The sequence below is a fragment of the Kogia breviceps genome, chromosome 15 (genome assembly GCF_026419965.1).
Source record: "Kogia breviceps isolate mKogBre1 chromosome 15, mKogBre1 haplotype 1, whole genome shotgun sequence".
In the NCBI taxonomy this organism is placed as follows: domain Eukaryota; kingdom Metazoa; phylum Chordata; class Mammalia; order Artiodactyla; family Physeteridae; genus Kogia; species Kogia breviceps.
In genome coordinates, this window is record NC_081324.1 from 61960271 (window position 1) to 61981319 (window position 21049).

A 21049-nucleotide genomic window follows, 5' to 3' on the forward strand; every position below is an offset into this window, starting at 1 on the left:
CTCAGTGAAGGCAGCCGGGCAGCTGCGTTGGAAGGCTGGGCCGGCGGGGGGCGGGAAAGTCTCACCCAACAGAAAAGTCTTGCGACCCCCCAGCCCGCCCTGGAATGAGCATCCGACACAGCGGTTCTCCTGTTCATGAGTTTCTAGTCAATCCTGTTGCAGCTGAAACAAGTCATATAGGCAGAGCTGCAGAGCCCCGGCCTGTCTCCTGCTCAGGAAGCCAGGGTCTAGGTGGTGGGTTATGGGTTCAGTGAAGTCAGGTGAGGACGTCTAGTGGCTGCTGGTTGTACCTGAGTCAACAGTCATACAGCTCACACCTGAGAACTGGGGGAGGGTTGACCTCATGTTCAGTGTTCTTACTCCAATCAAATGAATTTAAAAAATAAAAGAAGCTGGGGTCAAAATGTGTGGCTCGATGGTTTACTTGGTTTCCTCACCTGTGAAGGTGCAGTGGGTAGCTGCCTGGAGACGACGGTGGGTGAACACATCGCAGAAGGACCAGGCCCCTTCCCGGCACTGGGACCCTCTCTTTCTCCCTGGACAGGATGAGCGAGCCACATGGCAGGTATCTGGGAGTTGGTCACACATAGATTTAGGAGGGAAGGGCTATAGAATCGGGGTGAGCTGAGCCGTGGGCGTGGGTGGGGAGGGATGTTTTCTGAATCTGGGGCCAGAGGGGCCTGTGGGCACCGGCGCTGTCGCCACCCACCGCATTCTTGGCAACAGCTGAGACAGCTGGAGGGCGGGCTCGGCCTGAGCTGCGTCTGACTCTCCAAAAAGCCAGGGCTCTCTTGTGGGGAAGAAGGAAGAATTCACACGGCTTCATGTCGGTACTTCGTACCTTATCTCAGGCACCCTCCCAGCAAGGCTGTCAGCAGAGAAAGCCGCCCAGCCCAGAGCCTCTGAAGAGGGAAGGCACGCAGGGCCACTCCCCACCTGCCCTCCATGCGCACCACCCCTGCAGGGAGCAGTCAGGACCAGACACAAACCAGCAGGAGAGGTGGGAAAGCAATTCCGGCAAATACCTGGAGGATCATAATCAGCTGTGAATGATTCTGACTCTTTTAAAAGCACCACCTGACTTTATATTTAACTCGAACAAAACCCTGGTGGAAACCTCTTTGTTTAGGGAGGAATTATACAATTCTTCTTCATTTCCCATTGTAATATTCTGGGCCCCCCTTTCAGAAAAGGAAAGTCCTTCGAGGCTGTGAATTCTGTGCCTGTTTTCTTCCTTCACAATCATTTATTCAGTGCAGTTGCATGTTAAGTCACATGCTGAGTATTACAGGCAACGCGCAGGAAGTCTAGTCTCCAACCTGAGGAACTTATAACCCAGCCCAGGAGGCAAGGCTTCTAAACGTGGAATGCCTGGGCACCTGGGCACCTGGCATGTCGGTGGGCGCATGGTGTGCGGTTGGTGCAGACATGGGGCAGGGAGCAGATGAGAGCTCAGCCCTGACACACCTACTCGGTGCTTCACATCCAACTGGAATCTGGGACCAGAAAAAGGGCCCGTCAGAGCATTGCACCTGCAGGTGGCGATGATGCAGATTAACTTAATTTAATCCAATCTACAGGTTTATGTAGCAAAAAGACAAACATTCCCAGTTGTGCTTTTAGTTGTGAAAGTGCAACATAGCTTTAAATATCTTTCCTGGAAGCTTCTCCTTACACAACAGCCCAGTGGGTGAAAAGAAGGGCTGGAAAAAAAGATGATCAGGTCCAAAAGATCCAGAGATGTGCAAAGGAGGGGCAGGCAAGCTGTAAGCGCCGGGGGCAGGTGAGGAGGTGACCTGAGGGTCTCTTACAGGAAGGGGAAGGAGAGTCCCCAAGGTGGACAGGGCTTGTTGTCAGGGGTCCAAGGTCCAAGCAGGAGATATGGCAGGGAGAGGCAGTGGCCAAGGAGAGCAGGAAACAAGAAGTGGGGGCTGCCTAGGGAGAGGCTCCAGCTCCTAGGAAGGCTGGGGCCAGGGACCCACAGCAGCGTCCAAACCACAGGGAAACAAAGTTCCGTGACTGGAACCAAAGGTCAGAGTTTAGAGCAGGGACATGCAAAATTAAATCTTTTCCACGAATGATATTGCAAAGCAAAGACAAGGATAACTAATCAGTGGACACAAGTTCTGGCCTATAACATATTTATCACAAAAAATGTACCCTGGCATGTATATCAACGCTCACGGGATTCATCATCCACAAGGCACTGGAAACTACCAATCAACCTCTGGATGTGCAGGCGGGGCGTCCTCTGGGGCTTGGGTGTCCCAGAAAACCCCAGCTCTCTGGTGCACAGCTCAGCTCCAAGCTGCAGGTCCAGGGCTTTTGCCCTAAGGCCAGTTGCATCAGTGGCTTCTCTGCCCTCCAGCCTAGAAGTCAGTACCCGAGGCTCCCAGCCTGGAGGGCAGATCCCACGTCTTGCCAGGACTCGTTGGTTCGGCCAGCCAGCCAGCCCTGCCCGTGCTTTCCTAGGGGTCTGCTCTGCCTGTGCAAACAGGTCGTGTCGAATTCTCCTTCAGCCATTTCCACAAGCCTGCATGCACACACTCATGGGCAGCCTGCTTCCTTAATATTAACATGAAAATAGTAAGCATGATGGCGATCACTATTTGTTCCAGCACATCACATTATTATAAATGTTATTTTTCATCTGTTGCAGACGTTACTAAACCTCGCGAGGATTCTAGTCAGGACCTAACCGTGTCCAGGATGCAGTAAGGACTGTTGAAGAAAACGGAATAAATCAATGAATCATCATTGAAGACTTAAACAGCATCCTACGACGGGAGCAGGTGGGACCCAGCCCCTGACCTTAGCAGCCTTGCTGCCAGTGAGTGGGTCTGAGGGCCAGGCAAGGTTCCGGGGTACGGTTCCCGGGGAAACGCACGGCCAATTTTCCCCGTACTTCTCACCCCCTTCAGCACGGTGCTCTGTTTGCCCTTCTCTGTGTTCCTCTCCCCTTTTCTCCTCCTGCCCTCTTCTCTCTTTCCCGACTAAAAGGTGGAACTTACTGTTTGTTCTATCAACTAAGTCAATATTTGATTTTAAATAAAAGGTGGCTGAGTATATATTTCTCCATCATACACACACACACAAAAAAAACCAACTACCTTCCAAATCATATAATCACTTAGATCAATTTCTATTTTGCTTAATGTACCCTTAATTTTTTAGATCCCAGTGGTCTCAAGCAAGCAAGCAAGGTTGCCTTCTACAACCCGGGACGGAGATGTGCATTTACGGGGTAGCAACCGCACATGCCGAGCGCCTGCTGTGTGGGGCGCCAAGAGAGAGAGAAGACTTTCCATATCCCCCCACAATATGCCCAGCGACCCTGCGGAGCTGCAATTACAGCCCACATCACCCTTCGGCAGAGCCAAAATGAAGCCCACTTGCCCGACCTCAGACTCCCCACGGCACTGACCTTTCTTAGTGGTGAGTTATGTGCCCCAATGTCCCCAAGGAGAGGACACAGCAGAAGTCACAGAGAAGGGGACAGATAACACTGCAGTTCTCCTGCGGGGGGTGCGGATGAAATGGCAGGGGGAGGCATGCTGGGCAGAGCCATTGGGAGAGCACCACCCATTCCCCACCCGGCTGGGTGCCATCCTGCGGCTCCCAGGCCACCTCCACCTGGATGGGCTCCGGCCTGCAGTCCCCGCAAAGGCCTTCCTCTTAGAGGGATGGACATCAGGGCTAAGAAAAGACAGCAGGAAGTGTGTCCAAATGTTATTAATTAATTAATGGTGTTTGGGAGTTGGATGTTGTCTTTTGTTAGTTTTCAGTCTTTCCCAACTTTTCTGAAGCTTGTCTATTACTCTCCTTTTTAGAAATTGTGGTAAAAAGCACATCACCTGAAATGCACCATTGTGGCCCTTTTTAAGTGTTCAGTTCAGTGATGTTCACTTCATCCACATTGTTGGGTACAGATCTCCAGGACTTCATATCTTGCAAAACTCATCCTTTAGTTTTTTGGGTTTTAAAAAAAATTATTTATTTATTCATTTATTTATTTTTAATTTTTTTGGCTGTTTTGGGTCTTCGTTGCTGCATGTGTGCTTTCTCTAGTTGCGGCGAGCGGGGGTTACTCTTTGCTGTGATGCGCAGGCTCTAGGCACTCAGGCTTCAGTAGTTGTGGCTCGTGGGCTCTAGAGCACAAGCTCAGTAGTTGTGGCGCATGGGCTTAGTTGTTCCGCGGCATGTGGGATCTTCCAGGACCAGGGCTCGAACCCGTGTCCCCTGCATTGTCAGGCAGATTCTTAACCATTGTGCCACCAGGGAAGCCCCATCTTTAGTTTTTAATGAAAAATAATATAAAGACTATTTAAAAAAATATTACCTGCCCAAGGCCAGTCCTGAAAGCTGCTGGGCCTCAGCTGGTTTAAAAAACCCTGGTGAAGGCGTGTCTCCTCACCTCCCCCTCCCCAGCCCCTGATGGGAACCCTACAGAGCTGGTCTCAGTTGGCGGCCTCTGGACCCCCACCCCATCCAGCACTGTGTCCCCTCCACCCTCCTCACTGATAGCTGCTGCCTCTGTCCCAGCCCCGCACACCCTGCCTGTGTGTCTGAGATAAGGGGCCGGGGTGGGGGGAAGCTCTGGACACCTGGCTGCAGAGCCCTTGACCCCCACATGCTGCAGAGGGAGAAACAGGCTCCGTGGTCACACAGCTTGTCAGGGGGTCACGGGGGACCAGATCCCAGGGTTCTGTCACCCCGTTCAGAGCCCATCCTTTTACAAGAAGCTGAAGACGGTTACACTGGGCCAGGGAACAGAGAAGGTGGTCAGGATGGAGCTGACTCCACATTTCAGAAAATAAGGAATGCAGAGGGTGAGGCTTGGCTGGTGAAAGCCATTGGGTTCATTATGGGTGAGACATTGTTTCTCTTTGCTACAGAATGTGGTAATAATTCTGTTATCATCCGCTCACATCTGTTATAAATTTGATTTTCTAGACTCAGCTTTATACATGAATTTCTTCTTCATTGTGCACTTCCTGGATACATGCTCACTACTTCTTTAAAAACAGATGACTCAGGACTATCAGATTGCATTTTAGGTGAGCTGGGTTTTGTCTGATGTAACTTAGGATGGGTGTTGATCAGTCGTAGGATGTGAGAGCTGGCAGGGAATTTACAGACCGTCTGGTCCTACTCACTCACCTGCAAATGAGGAGATTGACTTGTCTGAATCTAGAGCTTCCAGGAGGCAGGTTTGAGCATCTCGTCAGAGTTTCAATTCACTTCCCACGCGCGCATAGAACAAAACAGGCTGTAGTCACCCTCCGTGCGGCCTTCCTCTGGCCCTCCAGGGGTTTACCATCACACATCCCACCCTGTCTGGACTCTTGTCTAGAAAAGGCACAGAAAACGGAGTTGTACTTTTGTTCCCAACCCTGCACAAGATCGGCCGAGGTGGGGTGTGTGTGTGTGGGGTGCCTGTCACCTGTTCACCACCGTCCAGATGAACCCAACACAGAGGCAGGTGGGGCGGGCAGAGCTGTGAGCGAGAGCCCGGCCTCCTTTGATGTCCAGTTATCCTACTAGTTGGGCAGCCTGGCTGTTCACTGCATCCCAGACAGCACGGGGCCAGCACAGGATAGACACACAGCTCACGCTGGTGGGTTGGGTTGGACTCGAAGGAGCTGTGTCCCCAGCTGCCTGGTGACCCTCATGGAAGGAATAGGGATTCATATGCCATCCCCCGCCCCCACACTTGGCTCCTGTGGACGAAGGGAACCTGCCATGGTTTTGAAGACCTCCAGACTTCGGAGGCCCTTTGGGGACATCCTCCTTGTCCCTGGGAGCTGCCATCCTGGCCTCTGGCCACTCCACACTCCTCTGACCCTCTCTGTCCCCAGTCAGGAAGCAAAGCCCATCACCTCGCCATCACCTAGAGAGCCCTGGGACTGTTGCTGGCTGGCTATGCTCCCCATTGGCCGGCTAAATCCTTCAGTTCATCCTCCACCATCACCATTTCATCTGCAGTTTCCAAACCAACGGGAAAGTTGAAAGAATAATCCCGAAGCAAAATGCACACCCACGCCTTGTCTGGGCTGGGCTTTGTGAACACTCAGCCACATTTCTTCCCCTCTGAGCACACACGCCCACCCTTCCTATGAAGCATGTGAAAGCAGGCTGCCTGTACCCCTGACATCTCATTATCAAACTTAAAATAACATCCGTTAGACATGATCCATGCTCCACACCTGTTCTCCAAAGGCCTGTTGGAGATGAAAACAACTGCAGCACTTGGATCCCATCAGGGCTGCTGTCTCTCCCTCGCGGTTCTTTCCCCTCCCTTCATCTTTCTAAAATCCTGAAGAATCTTTGTGGCTTTATTCTGAACTCTCTTCGAGTTTCCCAGATCTTCTGTAATCAGATTTACACAGAAATAAATAAGCCCTGCACCCCGTGACATGCTCATCCAGCAAGGCAGCCCCCCGGAGGCCCCCACTCTGGCCACCTTCCCTGTTGAGAAAGGGAGGCTCTTCATCCTAAAGTAAAACCAGAGGTGGTTGTTGCTGTTTGAGATGCTGAGCCTGGAAAGGCTGGTCTCATTTTTCAATGGAATAACTGAAATCCATGAGGCAGAGGGCAGCTCATCACGCAGAGGGCCAAATGGTCTAACCCGCACACCACCCCAAGCATTAGGTGCTCTGTGACCCTGTGTTACAAGGTCTGGGTCTCTGGCCCGGCTGTGATCACACGAGGGATGCAGTCAGGCCCTGACCTCTGGGGGCCTTGCACTGGGCAGGGCCGCAGCCCCTGGGCCTCTGGAATAAGTGTTCCTCTCACATCCACTTGGCCTGTGAGCCTGGTGTTCTGGTTGGTCAAATATTTGTTTAAATACTATATATGAAATACGACTTTTCCAAAGAATTAGAACCCAAGAAAATATACTTTCCTAGACAGCACGATGGGGGCCAGTATATAATAGGTCTGCAGGCTCCACTCATAACCAAGACCCTCAGGTGGACCCACCAGCCACATTCAGGCTCCACGGACGCGGGCCCAGGGCCCACTTGCTAGATGAGCAGAACCTGAGCTCCCCTTTGCAGAACTTCCAGGGAGGGAGCTTTGACAGCTTCAGAACGGCTTTGTTGAAGGTGCAGATGGCAGAAAATCCCAAGAGTCAGCTCAGAGGCTTGGCACTCGGCACTCGGTGGCCCCTTCCCAATCGTCCCAGGAATCCAGACCGCCCCCCCACCCCCGCCCCCATCCACAGCACCGCCCAGCCTCCACTCCCGGTCCCAGCACCTGCCCCTGCCTGACAGAGCACGGGTGGACAGCCACTCCCTTCCCAAGCACTGTCCTTTGTCCACCAAGAGTCACATCACATAGAAGCACAATGGTCCCATGTCATTACACTTGTCAAAACCTAGGGTTTTAGCTGCAAATAAGGCCACAGGTGGCTACCACCAGCCTGGTCCCAGAGCTTGACCTGGTCCCTTGGGGTCTTTCTCCAGGGGCTCCTCAGGATTTGGAGAGGACAGGATGGAACCTACCTCCCCGTCACCATGACTTTCAGACACGGGCAGGGAGCAGTGAGACCTGTTCCTGGGGTTGGGGGGCTTTTCCCCACCTATATCCAGACCTGGACAGTGGCCCCAGGTCCTTACCCCACGTGGTGACCATGGAGGAAACAGGGCAGGGGGAGGGGCTGTGGGAGGTGGAAAGCGAGCAGACAGGAGGCGAGGACCCAGAACTCTGTCTCTGTCCAGACCGGGCCCTGGGTGGCTCCCCTCCCACTTGGGGCCACCGGGACATCAGGACTCCCTGCCCAGACATCCCTGAGCTTGCTTCAGGGCCCCCTCCTCCCATTAGTGACTGTGACACGGAATGTGGCCCAGGGATGGCCATAGTGGGGGGGGGAGAAGAGATGGACCGAGGGTTGGTGTGCACATGAGAGGCTTCCCACGTGGGACGCAGGAATGGTTTCCACAAGCCTGATTTGTAGCTGCTGTGTCTTTAGCCTGTCTGTGCCCTTGGTTGGGTCCCATCCGTGTTAGGGGCAGGGGACCCTTTCATTCCAACCTGGCTCAGCGGCAGTGACACCTAAACTTGGAGGGGTGGCGTGCAAATTCTGTACAAAAGCATCTAGCACTGAGCCCTCGTCACCTCCCCTTCCCCCCTCATGGTGCAGGGGGCAGGCTGGGTCACTGGTCAGCAGGGAGAGTCCATCAGAAACTCCAGTAAATCAGCTTCCCCCCCATCAAATCCAGGTGTCCCTGAGGCCATGCCAACACCTATTCTCTGGCTCCAGTGAACACCTTGGACTCAAATTCCACCCAAGGACTAGCTTTGGTGAGGTGGCCATTTCAACAAAGCACTGAAGCTGCCGATGTGGGCACTTCTCTTTACTCAGTGGCTTGATTCTACAGGGACTGAGTGACCAGGCTCTTCCAGGAACCACAGGCCCTCCCTCCACTCCCTGCACCAGACTCAGCACCAGCACACAGATAAAAGGAGCATTTCTTTGGAGTCAATAAATTGAGCGACAGCAACATGCAGGCTAAGCAAGGGTGCTGGGTTGTCTCGGGTCCTGACTGGGGGCATGGGTGGGGCTGTGCCCCCTAACCTGCTTCCCCGGGTGCCCTGTGTGTAAAGAGAGGTATGGGGACCTACAGGAAGGCAGAGAAGCAGCATTGCAGGGGAGGGTGAGGGGGACAGGACAGGGGTCTTAAGGTTAAAGAAACTGACCCCTGAAATTGAGAACGTTTGAAAAACTGCAGAAGAAAACATTTTAAGTTCTCCACTTCTTTCAAACCACACACACACACACACACACACACACACACACACACACACACACACGTGTGCGCACGCGCGCGCATTAGGATTTCCCCAGAGTTTTCACGCATCTAAAAGGAAACTGGTGGTGCCAATGACAAAAGGGTTGCTTCTTCATCATGGGGCGTTTCCACTTGGCTGGGGTGGGGCACAGCCCCCTGTTTCCACACTCTCCTCACCTGAAGTATTCACGGGGAGACTCACACACACTCAGACTGAAGGTTCCAGGGGCTCAGACACCCCAGGACAACCCTTTCCTTTTACAGATGCACAAACCCAAGCCCAGATGATCTGAGGTAGCATGGAGCTAGTTGGAAACGGAGTCGGGACTGACCAAGTCACCCTGACTCACTGCAAAGTGGTCACTCCCTTCCACCATAGAGGAGTGCTTGGAAGGGGGACTGCTGCTCCTGAGAGCCTAATTCACACTGAGAAGTGACCTCGACTCTCACCTGGCACACAGGAGGCATTTGTGGCACAGAAATGCCTGTGAGCCGCCTGGCCAGCTGGGCTGCCCATGGGAGTGACCTGGAGAATTCTGGGTGTCAGGTGGAGCCGTGCCCCTGGGAGGCTGGCAGCGGGGGCCCAGGCTGCTGGGGTGACAGCCCCTGGGGGTTGAGGACCACTGAGAAAGTAGGGTGGGGGACCCAGAACACTGATAGCAGCAGCTAAGGAGTAAAGACTTTACCTGCTGGAGGGGCTGTGGGCAAATACTGGAGAAGCGAAGAGCGGGGGTTCAGAAAGGTCGGGCTGCACCTTGTAAAAGGAACAGGAAACCAAGCTTTGCACAGCAGAACTGTCTCCTAGGCCTGGGGAGGGCTTAGCTCATTCCACAGGGAACCCCCGACTTTCCGTGGCCCCAGCAGAGACAGAAGACACACGAGCCCCCGTAAGATTGAAGTTTCCTCTCTCCTCCTCCTCCAGCTTCGCATTTATTCACACGCAGGAGGTCCGCGTCCACACCCCCTCCCAACAGCAAGGTAGGCCCCGACCCAGCGATGGGGAAAGTGAGGGAACCAGGCGGGGAGCCCAGACCCCTGCCCCTTCCGGGGCCGACAAAGAGCCTTTCCTCCCAGATTCCGGATGGAGAGGCTGCGTAAACTGTGTAGGGCGGGTGTGTGTGTGTGTGTGTTTTCGTTTTCAGGTCCAGCCGTGTTCACTTTAATCAAACTCCATCACAAACTGTTCCAAGTGCTCAGAAACGAAGGGCACCTGTATCGAGACGGATACAATAGGGCGGAGACGTAAGTAGTCGTGCCGGAGCCTGAGTCGAGGGCCGGGGGTCAGAGTTGCCCCGAAAAACTCCACTCCCGTGTCTCACAGCCCTCTACACGCTGGGTTTGAACCCGTGGCGGGGACCATGAGCACCCCTAGGCCCGCGGTCCGGGAACCCGCGAGGGGTCTCCGGTTTCCCTCCGCGCGGAGCAGCGAAGGGCTGGGGGGCGAGCTTGTCCTTCCCGTCCTCTGCCCGCCCGCTGCGTCTCTGCCCCGACCCACTCGGGTGGGCGCCCCAAGGACCGGCTCTTTCCCGGCCCGGCGCCCCAGCAGGGGTCCCTCCACTGTCCCCGGTCTGTTCTCCCTTCTGGGACCGCGCAGGGTCGAAGCGGCCCGGGAAGAACGGCCCCTGGGTGAGGAGCCCAGGGCGCTCAGGCTGCGGGGAGGAGCGGAGGGAGGCGCACCGACCGCTGGGGGCCCGGGGTGGGCGCAGGGGGAAGGCGCAAGGACCGAGGGGGCGAGGGAGTGTGAGGCGGGAGCTGGGAAGACCCGGCCTGGCCGGGGGAGATGGGGGAGGACGCACGAGGGGCGGGGGCGGAGGGTCCGCGGCCGGGGGGTGGGCGGGCCCGGCCATTGGCCAGGGCGGCTGGGGGAGGGGCGGGGAGGGGCGGCTGGCGCCGAGTGCAGGGCGCCGAGCGTCTGGGCCCGCAGTCGCCGCGCTGTCCGAGCAGCGAGCGCAGAGCTCGCGCCATGAGGGAGATCGTGCACATCCAAGCGGGCCAGTGCGGGAACCAGATCGGCACCAAGGTGGGCGCGGGCCGGGCCGGGCTCCCTGCGGGTGGGCGGCCCGCCCCTCCCTAATCCCTCGGGCCGGGGCAGCGCGGGAGGACCGGCGCGGCCGAGGGGGACGTCACCGCGGGACCCGGCCCCGCTCCCCGTCCCCCCGGCCCCGGAGCGCCCGCTGGCAGCTCAGGAGCGCCTGGAATTCTGCGGTCGCTCTTCGCGCGCCGCCCGCCCGTCCGCCGGGCCGGCCCTAGGGGAGCCGCGGGTGCCAGGGCCCTGGGCTGACCGTCTGTCCTCCGCCCCGCCCTTTGCAAGTTTTGGGAAGTGATCAGCGACGAACATGGCATCGACGCTGCTGGAGGCTACGTGGGTGACTCGACGCTCCAACTGGAGAGGATCAACGTCTACTACAATGAGTCATCGTGTGAGTGGCGCGGCGCGACCCCTCCCTTCCCTCCGATCCCCGGCCATTCCTCTCTGGGACCCCTGCATCGCCCTGTGGGACCCCGGCCATGCTCCCCCTCCCCAACCCGCGGGGCCGCCCGGCGCGTGGGTGGTTCACTCTGGAAAAATCCTCCCAGATGTAGCCGGACGCCCGGCTCCTCCCTCGCTCCCGCTGGGGCGGGAAATCCGACGTCGGTTGATTTCAAACAGCATCTCGTCCTCCCCGGCGGGTCTGAGCTCTTGAATAGGACCCGTTGCTGCTGTGAAATCAGCTTAGTGGGTCATGTCCGGCTCTTACTAAAATTTATTTTATCTTTTAAAATTTTATTTCTTAATGAAGGATTTTGGCTAAAACTTTGAAAAACACTCCCTCAAATGATTTTTCTGGCCCTTGGCAGACCTCCAAAAAGACTTTACATCCCCTGGAAGCTGCAACTACAGACAGAGAGGGTCATTGTCCGGTGGAGTTTAGTAAAAATTCCAGGTTGTGGTTTATCCAAGTTTGAGAATAGTATCACCCCTGTCCTGGGTAGCTACATCTATATGGTGGTTACATTATACTTTATTTTTGTAACAACGTTTATTATAAAAGTGATACATGCCCTTCACAAGACAACACAAAACTAACACATTGAAAGAACACCCAGGAAGTGACAGGCGCTGCCCTTCCATACACGTGTCCCCGGCCTCAGAGATAATCACGCTCTGTCTTTGGAGTTACTGCTGCTTGTCCACATGAGAGATGGGAAGAACAGGACACATAAATTACTGGGTTTTAAAAAGGTCTGGAACAGCAGGACATGGATGGTGAGATTCCTGGTTGGACCTGAGAAGAGGGCAATATACATGGCACTTGCTGGTCACCTTCAGGCCTAGCCTGGTGACATTCTTTCTTCAGCCTGGGTGTGTGCGTAGCAGGACGGGTTGTAGAGCAGTTCCCAATGCAGTCCTAGTGACCCCACCCTCATGGGGACAGTTTCTTGCCCAGTTGGTGTGAGCGTGTGCTTACAGATGAAATGGCACACGGCCACACTTGTCCATAAATGAGACGGTCTCTCGGGAAACAGCCATGGATGCACCTGGAACAGGTGCTCAGACTCGCTCGTGGGTTCACGTGCATGTGAGGGAGGGAGGTGCCAGAGTGTCCCAGCAGCTCGGCCACTCGCTGCAGCAAGTACGATTTTCGTGGAGCTAAAAAGTAGAACTGTCCATGGGTGAGAAATGGAAAATACAGGCGGCAGGAGGTCGGGAGACCTCGTTTCTCATCCTGCCTTTTCCAGGAACTTCCTGTGCCCTGTGCCAGGCTGGCTTCCTCATCCGGACAAGTCCACGGTGGACTGTGTTCTCTGGGGCTCCCCTCCCCCAGGGCTGAGATTCTGTGACTCTAAGAAAGCCTGCTCTGTACATCCCAGGCAGCTGTGCTGGTGGGACTTGCTCCCGGGAAGTCCACTGCCTTCGGAACCAGAGACTGACCTTTGTGGGTGGGCTCTTCTCTTCCAGCTCAGAAGTATGTGCCCAGGGCCGCCCTGGTGGACTTGGAGCCGGGCACCATGGACAGCGTGCGGTCTGGGCCTTTTGGGCAGCTCTTCCGGCCTGACAACTTCATCTTCGGTAGGTTCTGTCTTTCCTGCTTTCTTCTTCCTCTTTTTTATTTTTTAAACATCCAGCTAATTTGGGTGCAAGATTGAAAACATCATGTGGTGTAGAAAAGCTTAGAATGGAAATCAGCAGTCCCCAGCCCCATCATAGGCAGCCTCTTTAAGAAAAGTACCCCCTTGGGGAAAAGTAACCTTTGATTCTCTAAATGAAATGCTTACTGGTGATAGTTCTTGATTTTGAAAATTTTTAGACATTAACTTCTTTTTCCCTCTCATAAATGACTGTCCTAATATGATAATAATAATTTGTCTTTGGTTTTTATGTTGCTCATCTTTTAACTTCAGTGTGTTTATATCTATATTTCTTCTTCCATCATCTATAGAGAGTTGTTCTGCTTTCTTTCCAAAGGTTGGTGCCATATGAATTTATTAGTTTTATCGGACTCGGGCAAATCTTCCTTCCTCCTTCCTCCACCCAGAAAATGATGGCAGTGCCTGTTCCTCTGCAAACTCCTAAAGAAAATTATATAAAATTAAACGAAGTGGCACTGTTAGTGTGACCAGCCGCTTTCACCTTGGAGCCATGGTTTGGGGAGTCAAGGTTACTTCAAAATGTACAAGAAGAGGCAGAATCTTGGAAGATTTTATTGGTACATGAATTGATTCCCTTGTATTAGAATCAGGCAGTGACCTGTTATAAAGGTACAGCGAGGTACCTTCAGCGAGGTACGTGTTCACGAAGTTTATGAGTCCTCTTGGTATCATCCCCTTCCCCATCACAATACAACCTACACAAGCAATGGGACAGGCGAAGCTTCTGATAATTTGTTCAAGGGTTTTTGTCACCTTTGATATTTCAAATAGACCAGGACGAATGAAGGTCTCTGGTGCCCCTTTTATTACATCAAAAAATCTAAATTACCAGTATTTTTATAGTCTACAAATGGGGACATTTATATTCTTTACCTTTTGCTGAACTAGACTTTTCATAATTGTTCTCTAGCAAAGATGCTTCAAGATCCTACCATCCAATATGGTAGCCACTAGCTACATGTGGCTATTTAAATTTAATTAAAGTTAAATAAAATCAGTCTACTTCCTCAGTTGTACTCAACACACCCAGTGCTCAATAGCCAAGTGTGGCTAGTGGCTACCATATTGGACAGTGCAAAGATACAACAGTCCCATCACTGCAGAAAGTTGTATCAGACAGCAGTGCTCACAGCCTTCATAGAGATTCTACCAAATTAGGGGAACGAAGATGGTACTGATGTGAAATAGCTTTAATAGTAATTTTTAAAAGTTGACACTATTTTTAACTAAGAAAATAACATGTTTGCCATGGGGCATGGAGAGGACCCAGGATGTCTGAACGCACTGTGGTATGCTATTAGGCTCAACAATTGTTTTTTTTTTTTTTTTTTTTTTGTGGTACGCGGGCCTCTCCCGTTGCGGAGCACAGGCTCCGGACGCACAGCCTCAGCGGCCATGACTCATGGGGCCCAGCCGCTCCACGGCATGTGGGATCCTCCCAGACCGGGGCTCGAACCCATGTCCCCTGCATCGGCAGGCGGATTCCCAACCACTGCGCCACCAGGGAAGCCCCAACAATTGTTTTTAAGTCATTCTCCAGTTAATAAAAGAGGCCGAGTTGCCTGTGAATGGAGATGGTTCACCCCCATTGCCTTCAGAGTTGGTGAATTAAAAAAAACAGTGTCATTCCATTTTCAGATATAGTTTGAAGTAGTTTAAAAAAAACCACTGACTTGAAGTGACTGTAATTTAAAAAGTGGAGTTCTCTGCATTTGAGTTTTAAACATGAGTATGCTTTAGAAAACTCCAGTTTTTTCTTAACAAACTGCTCGTTGCATAGCAGTCATGCCTATTAGTGGGAGAGAGTTTTGTGGGACAAAGCGAAGCACCAGGGAGGTTGACCTTAGGTCTCTCCGTACTTGTAACTTTCTCTTCCAGATTCAGGGCTGGAGGGGAGTCCTGGAGCACGTAGCCCTGAACTTTACCCCACACCCCGTGTGAGCTGGAGGTGAACCAGGGGTGGGCTCTGAGGCCCTTGGGATCTGTTGCAGTTTTGTGTTCTACAATCTGGAGCCACTGGTTAATGTCCCAACCTCTATTGCAGAAGATGTTCAACTCCTGGCCCCCAAATATTTAACTGGGAACGTCTGTTGCTATGAGACAGTGGCAAAATATTTTCAGAAGCCTCCAGCTTCCTTCTTTTGTCGATGGCCGAGAAAACCTCATGGCTGATCATGATGTAAACACCAAGGAAGCCAAGTGGATGGTGTGAGCTGGAGGGAGGGGAGGGTCAAGGCCAAGGGGCTTCACTGGCTGTGGCTGCCTGTCGCCCGGTGTCCCCACTGCCCTCTGATCATTGGTTTCTACGCTGTTTAGTGAAATCATTCTTAGTCCCTCGGGGCAGCTGAAGGTGCAGCTGCTCTTCACCAAGCTCCAGGTGGGAGGCTGGCTTGGTGGGGAGGTGCGAGAGTTGTGGGGGCCTAGGAAGGATGTGATGGTTTTCCAACCTTGTACGAGAAGGCAACCAGCCAGGTTTCACCGTAAAGGCAGTCTGTGTTCCTGAGTGAGAATGCAGTTACCTCCTGGGGGCGGGAAACACCCCAAGGGGCCGTGGCAGGACTCAAGGCTGCCCCTCTGGAGTCTGTCCATCTCTGCCCCCGGCTCAATGGCCTTGCTGATGTCACCAGTCCTCTACTCATAGATATTTAGCTCTTGACCTTTTCACTATTACAAACTGCTCCCTGGTGAGTCTCTGTCCATATGTCATTCTGCACGTTTTGGGTAGACTTGCTGAGTCAATGGGACCAACTTTGATCCTTGTCGCTGACTTGCCTCCTGTGGAGGCCCGTCCTCCTCATGCCCTCAGTGGCTCCAGTGTGTGTGGAAGGGCCTTGCTCCAGACCCCTGTCAGCACGGTGTTACCAAGATTTTGAGCTCTGTCAGCTTCATGGAGGGTAATCGAATCTCATTTATTGCATTTCCCTCGTGAGGAGTATGCCATGGGGTTGTTACTTGCACTTCCCGCCCTGCGATCTGTGCTTTTATCTTTGCCCATATTCCTAAAGGCTGTCGTTGTCCTTATGGATTTGTAGGACTTCTTTAGATGCTTCCAAAGGGATTCCCTTGGTATAAGATACGAATCACTAATAGTCAGTACACCTTAAACTTACTGAAGAATCACAGTATTTCGGTGGTTCTTCTTTTACAGACTTGCACTTTACACCACAGGGCTTAGCGCTGATAAATGCTGTGCAAGATCCAAAGACATTTGAGCTAAGACTCCTTCCCCATGTGTGAGGCCGCCCCCCGGGGTAACTGCAGAATCCAGGGGTGTCCGAGAGCAGGCCCCCGCCCCCAAGCGCCCAGAGCCTTCCTTCTGCTGTGGCGCTAGGCGGGTCTTCCAGGGGCAGCCCCGGCTGTGTCACTGCCACAGCTGTTTCCCCCATCGGTGCACGGGGCTGGTGGTGAATTGTTGCCACCAGTGGGTGTAGACAGAAATCAAGGGAATGTCTTTGGCGTAAGGGGGGAGAGGTCTGCACAGCATGTGCCAGCAGCGCCTTGGCCCCTCTGCTCCTCTTGTTTTCTGAGTCTACCTGACGCAGCTGAATCCCCTGCCCACGCCACCTTCAGCAGTGGGACCACCGTGGTCTCTTTTGTTCGATATGTAGGGAAAGTTTGATAAGGGGGCTGATGAATTTATTTTTAAATTTTTTGTAATACATGATTCTTTTCAAAACCAAATTTGATATACCCAAACTGAAGAAATACAATGCCTTTAAATAGCCTTCCTTGCTTCCTCAACAGCTGACCATTTTAGCCGCACCTTACACTGCCTAATTACCAGTTAATGAGAAATGGCAATGCCTTGTCTTTTTAATTTATCTTTAAATCTCTGCATCATTTACTTTGATTTTACTGCTTTTTGTAATTTACCTTATAGTGTGCTCTAGAATTCAGTTCTCAGTAGTTTCTCTAATATTCCTTAAAATGCATATTAACATATTGATTTGAGTTGAAAATTAAAGTCATGTTTTTCTGACAGAAAGTAAGTCCAATCTACAGAATCGCTCTGATAATGAGGGCTGCCTTTGCCAGTTAGGTTACATGGCCAATAGTTTTTACAACCTGAATAAGATAAATCTGCAACCTAAAAATTTTGACAAAAATATATTTAAAACATTTCGTTAAAAACCATATTTGCAAAGTTGTGTTGGAATTAAGATTTCAAATTTTCCAACCCTTTCTAAGTATACTGGACCACACGAAGAGCCTTTCAATGAGAGAGCATTAGGTAAGTCTTGGTGCAAAGCCTTTTGGACCAACAGAAGGAAAGTGTGATTGATGCAAGTCAGGTGTTTCCAATTCTGCTTTCTACAAAATTGAGTTTTGGGCTGAAAGATGATTAAAAATTCTTTTTGGCCGTGTGGCATAGACAAGGAAGTGATAGGTCACTATTTGATTTTTGGCCTTTAAACTCTGCAGATCAAATAATTCAATGACAATTTTAGAATACAATTGATTCCATTTACATATTTATGTGAACAAGACTTCTCAGTGTTTATATATGTAAAAACAAAGAAAAAGGAATAAAATGGATGCCAAGTACTTCTGTGGTGGTCCAGTGGTTAAGACTCTGTACTTCCACTGCAGGGGGCACGGGTTTGATCCCCGGTCAGGGAAGATCCCACATGTGGTGTGGTGCGGCCAAAAAAAAGGGATGTCAAACCTTGTCTCATTCTGTCAATATGTGATGTTCACACTTGGATAAATGAACTGATTGAAAAGAATACAGTTATTGACATTTTAAACACCTTGTGATCATAGGAATTTTTTTTAAAAAATCAATTTCAACTTAGGATTTATTCCTGTTTTTTTTTGTTGTTGTTTTTTGGCCACACTGCGCGGCTTGTGGGATCTTAGTTCCCCGACCAGGGATCAAACCCTGGCTACGGCAATGAATCTGCCAAGCCCTAACCACTGGACTGCCAGGGAATTCCCTATTCCTGATTTTTACAGGGACTCTGTGGGATACATTTAATAGAATGATGTAACATGTTTGTTTTCAAAAGGGAGTATTTATAGTACCTCAGAAGTTAAAGTATCATTTGCAACTATGTAATTTTGTGAAGACCTTAGATGTCAGCTTAATGTTGGGGTATGTAGTTTTTTAATATTTTCAGGGCTACAGAGCAGTGGTGTCTGAAGAGCACTGCATTACAAGAAATGCAGTGTCCAGAAAAGCAAAAATGAAAATAAGTTCCTACCGGTCCTCTTTGCCAGATCTTTTTAAGTGCATCCATTCAAACAAACATAGGCCTGTGTATACAGCTTGGGAAAAATGCTTTGTCTACTGATGGAGCTTCCATTTTATAACGAAGTGAACTGAAAATTAGGATTTTAAATTGAACAGCCAAGTTTTCAGATTAAAAATTTCTTCCATAAAGTAAAATAGAAATAAGCATGTTGGGGAAAATGCACAGTTGTTTAAAACAAACAAACAAAAAACCCAAAACAGACTAACGAGAAGGTCTCTTTCTAGTTACTTGAACTCCTTGGAAAAAATACAAAGACTTTCACACATGTTAATCTTACCACGACTGACTGGAAGGAATTTGAGGGCAGGAATGGCTTCCTGTGCTGGGTGTTTAATTACAGGTGCAAAATAGTGGGTGCTCAGAAACTTTGGCAACTGTAATTCTGGATGATGAACGAGAAGCCCCGTTAACATGAGAAAGTATTACTGTTTCGAAAAGAAAGTATTTTGTGCATAGTACAAAATTCAGAGAGCCCAAAGCAGAGGGGAAAGCAATTTGTTTTTTAATGTATACTTTCTGTTCTCTTTGTCTTTTACCTTGTGGGAGAATTATCTGCTTAAAAACAAGAATGGAATTACCAGGTCAGAACACGCAGTACATCTTAAAACTGGAGGGCTTCCCTTGTCTGAAGCAGCTGCCTGGCCTCCCGCGCTCCTGGGGGACGGGCCCCCACCCCGCTCTATTATCTAATTGTTTCCTAACACGTTTTAAACGTACTAACGGCCCCGTGCAGCTCTCCCCACCCCACAGCCCTGTCTGAAACGTGTCCCCGCCCTTGCTTGACTCCAGGACAGACCGGCGCCGGGAACAACTGGGCCAAAGGCCACTACACGGAGGGCGCCGAGCTGGTGGACTCGGTCCTGGACGTGGTGCGGAAGGAGTGCGAGCACTGCGACTGCCTGCAGGGCTTCCAGCTGACCCACTCGCTGGGCGGCGGCACTGGTTCTGGGATGGGCACTCTCCTCATCAGCAAGATCCGCGAGGAGTACCCCGACCGCATCATGAATACCTTCAGCGTGATGCCCTCGCCCAAGGTGTCGGACACGGTGGTGGAGCCCTACAACGCCACCCTCTCCGTGCACCAGCTGGTGGAGAACACGGACGAGACCTACTGCATCGACAACGAGGCCCTGTACGACATCTGCTTCCGCACCCTGAAACTGACCACGCCCACCTACGGGGACCTCAACCACCTGGTGTCGGCCACCATGAGCGGGGTCACCACCTCCCTGCGCTTCCCTGGCCAGCTCAATGCCGACTTGCGCAAGTTGGCCGTGAACATGGTGCCCTTTCCGCGCCTGCACTTCTTCATGCCTGGCTTTGCCCCGCTCACCGCCCGTGGCAGCCAGCAGTACCGGGCGCTGACGGTGCCCGAGCTCACCCAGCAGATGTTCGATGCCAAGAATATGATGGCAGCCTGTGACCCCCGCCACGGCCGCTACCTGACCGTGGCCGCCGTGTTCCGGGGCCCCATGTCCATGAAGGAGGTGGATGAGCAGATGCTGGCCATCCAGAACAAGAACAGCAGCTACTTCGTGGAGTGGATCCCCAACAACGTGAAGGTGGCCGTGTGCGACATCCCGCCACGCGGCCTGAAGATGGCCGCCACCTTCATCGGCAACAGCACGGCCATCCAGGAGCTGTTCAAGCGCATCTCGGAGCAGTTCTCGGCCATGTTCCGGCGCAAGGCCTTCCTGCACTGGTTCACGGGTGAGGGCATGGACGAGATGGAGTTCACCGAGGCCGAGAGCAACATGAACGACCTGGTGTCCGAGTACCAGCAGTACCAGGATGCCACAGCCGACGAGGGTGCGGAAGCTTTTGAGGATGATGAGGAGGAGGTCAACGAATAGAGGTGCGTCCCTGCCTTGGACGCCGCGGCTCAGAGGTCCTTCCTCCAACCCTGGTGAGTCTCCTGGCCGCTGAGGGGAGCCCTGGTCTGAGTGTGTGGGGACGGGCCCCTCGCAGAGGCAGCGAGACTGTCCTGTCCATCATCCGGGATGAAGGACATCAGAAGAGCGGGGACTGGCATCCCTACCCAAACGTCAGACCAGAGAGGACTTGAAAGAACTCATGGGCCATAAATAAAGGGCTAAATAAATAAACCTCACCTTCTCTTAAGTGTTCAACCACATCTGGGAATTAGGGGGTTAGAAACGGTGTGTTTCATCCTGTGATGACACCTGGAGCCGCAAGGTGCCACCTTGTACTGGACGTGCAGCTCTGAACTCGGGAACAACCTGGTCACAATAAACCCTAAGTGCCCCTCTGTCTCTCCAGCCTCTGCTTCCCCGACAGCACCCACCCCTTCTTGGGGTGCAGCCCTGACAGCCCACTCCACACAGGGAGGGGCTTCTCTCCCGTTGGAGGCTCTCAGAGATTCTTTAATTGGTGGCTATGGAAAGCAGCGCACCCCCAAATAAAAGCCCTTGTCCCCATTTGTACGTCCCCAGCACTTACACCCCCACGATTCTTTCCTGCATCCGGCCCTAGGCTAGTCAACCCAGCCTCCCCTAACAACCTGGTTGAGACTTGGAGGAGCCACAGAAAATGACCCTCAGGCTTCCAGCCAAAGCTGGGGACACACAAGCTCAAGGTGGGTGGGGGGCCAGGTGGCGGCTCTGGGAGCTGCTGTGCTTCCTTCTGGGGGTGCAGGGCCAGCAGGCAGGCCCCGCACAGGGCACGGGATCCCCCGCCCCCCCACCTCACGGTGTCTGCTCCCTAAGATGCCTTTTAGGCTCAGCCTCCAAGGGGCGAGCAGGCTCGCTTCCCAGGTTCTGGCTTCTTCCCCCTGGAGGGCACTGTGAGCCCAGCTGCTTCAGCCCAGGGAACACAAGCGTGTCACTGCGGGTGGTAATGCTGGTGCTGGAC

The 21049-nt window shown here is 52.4% G+C and overlaps 1 protein-coding gene and 1 long non-coding RNA gene across 4 annotated transcripts; both read left to right on the plus strand.

Moving 5' to 3' along the window:
• The first annotated feature begins 451 nt into the window (after positions 1–451).
• Positions 452–3689, plus strand: LOC136792710 (uncharacterized). The gene is made up of 3 exons (XR_010836918.1): positions 452–565; positions 2660–2792; positions 3175–3689. It is a non-coding gene; the product is annotated as an uncharacterized lncRNA (long non-coding RNA).
• Positions 3690–9668: 5979 nt separating this feature from the next.
• On the plus strand, positions 9669–20283 carry TUBB6 (tubulin beta 6 class V). Of its 3 annotated transcripts, XM_067015259.1 has the most exons (5): positions 9669–9770; positions 9935–10034; positions 11104–11212; positions 12733–12843; positions 18968–20283. In XM_067015259.1, the coding sequence occupies exons 4-5, from the start codon at positions 12783–12785 to the stop codon at positions 20029–20031; spliced, it is 1125 nt and encodes a 374-aa protein (XP_066871360.1). In that variant the 5' UTR covers positions 9669–9770; positions 9935–10034; positions 11104–11212; positions 12733–12782; the 3' UTR covers positions 20032–20283. The 3 variants fall into 3 exon arrangements, with proteins under 3 accessions (XP_066871360.1, XP_058895726.1, XP_066871361.1); XM_059039743.2 differs by lacking the exons at positions 9669–9770; positions 9935–10034 and adding an exon at positions 10658–10812; XM_067015260.1 differs by lacking the exons at positions 9669–9770; positions 9935–10034; positions 11104–11212; positions 12733–12843 and adding an exon at positions 13329–13556.
• Positions 20284–21049: the final 766 nt, after the last annotated feature.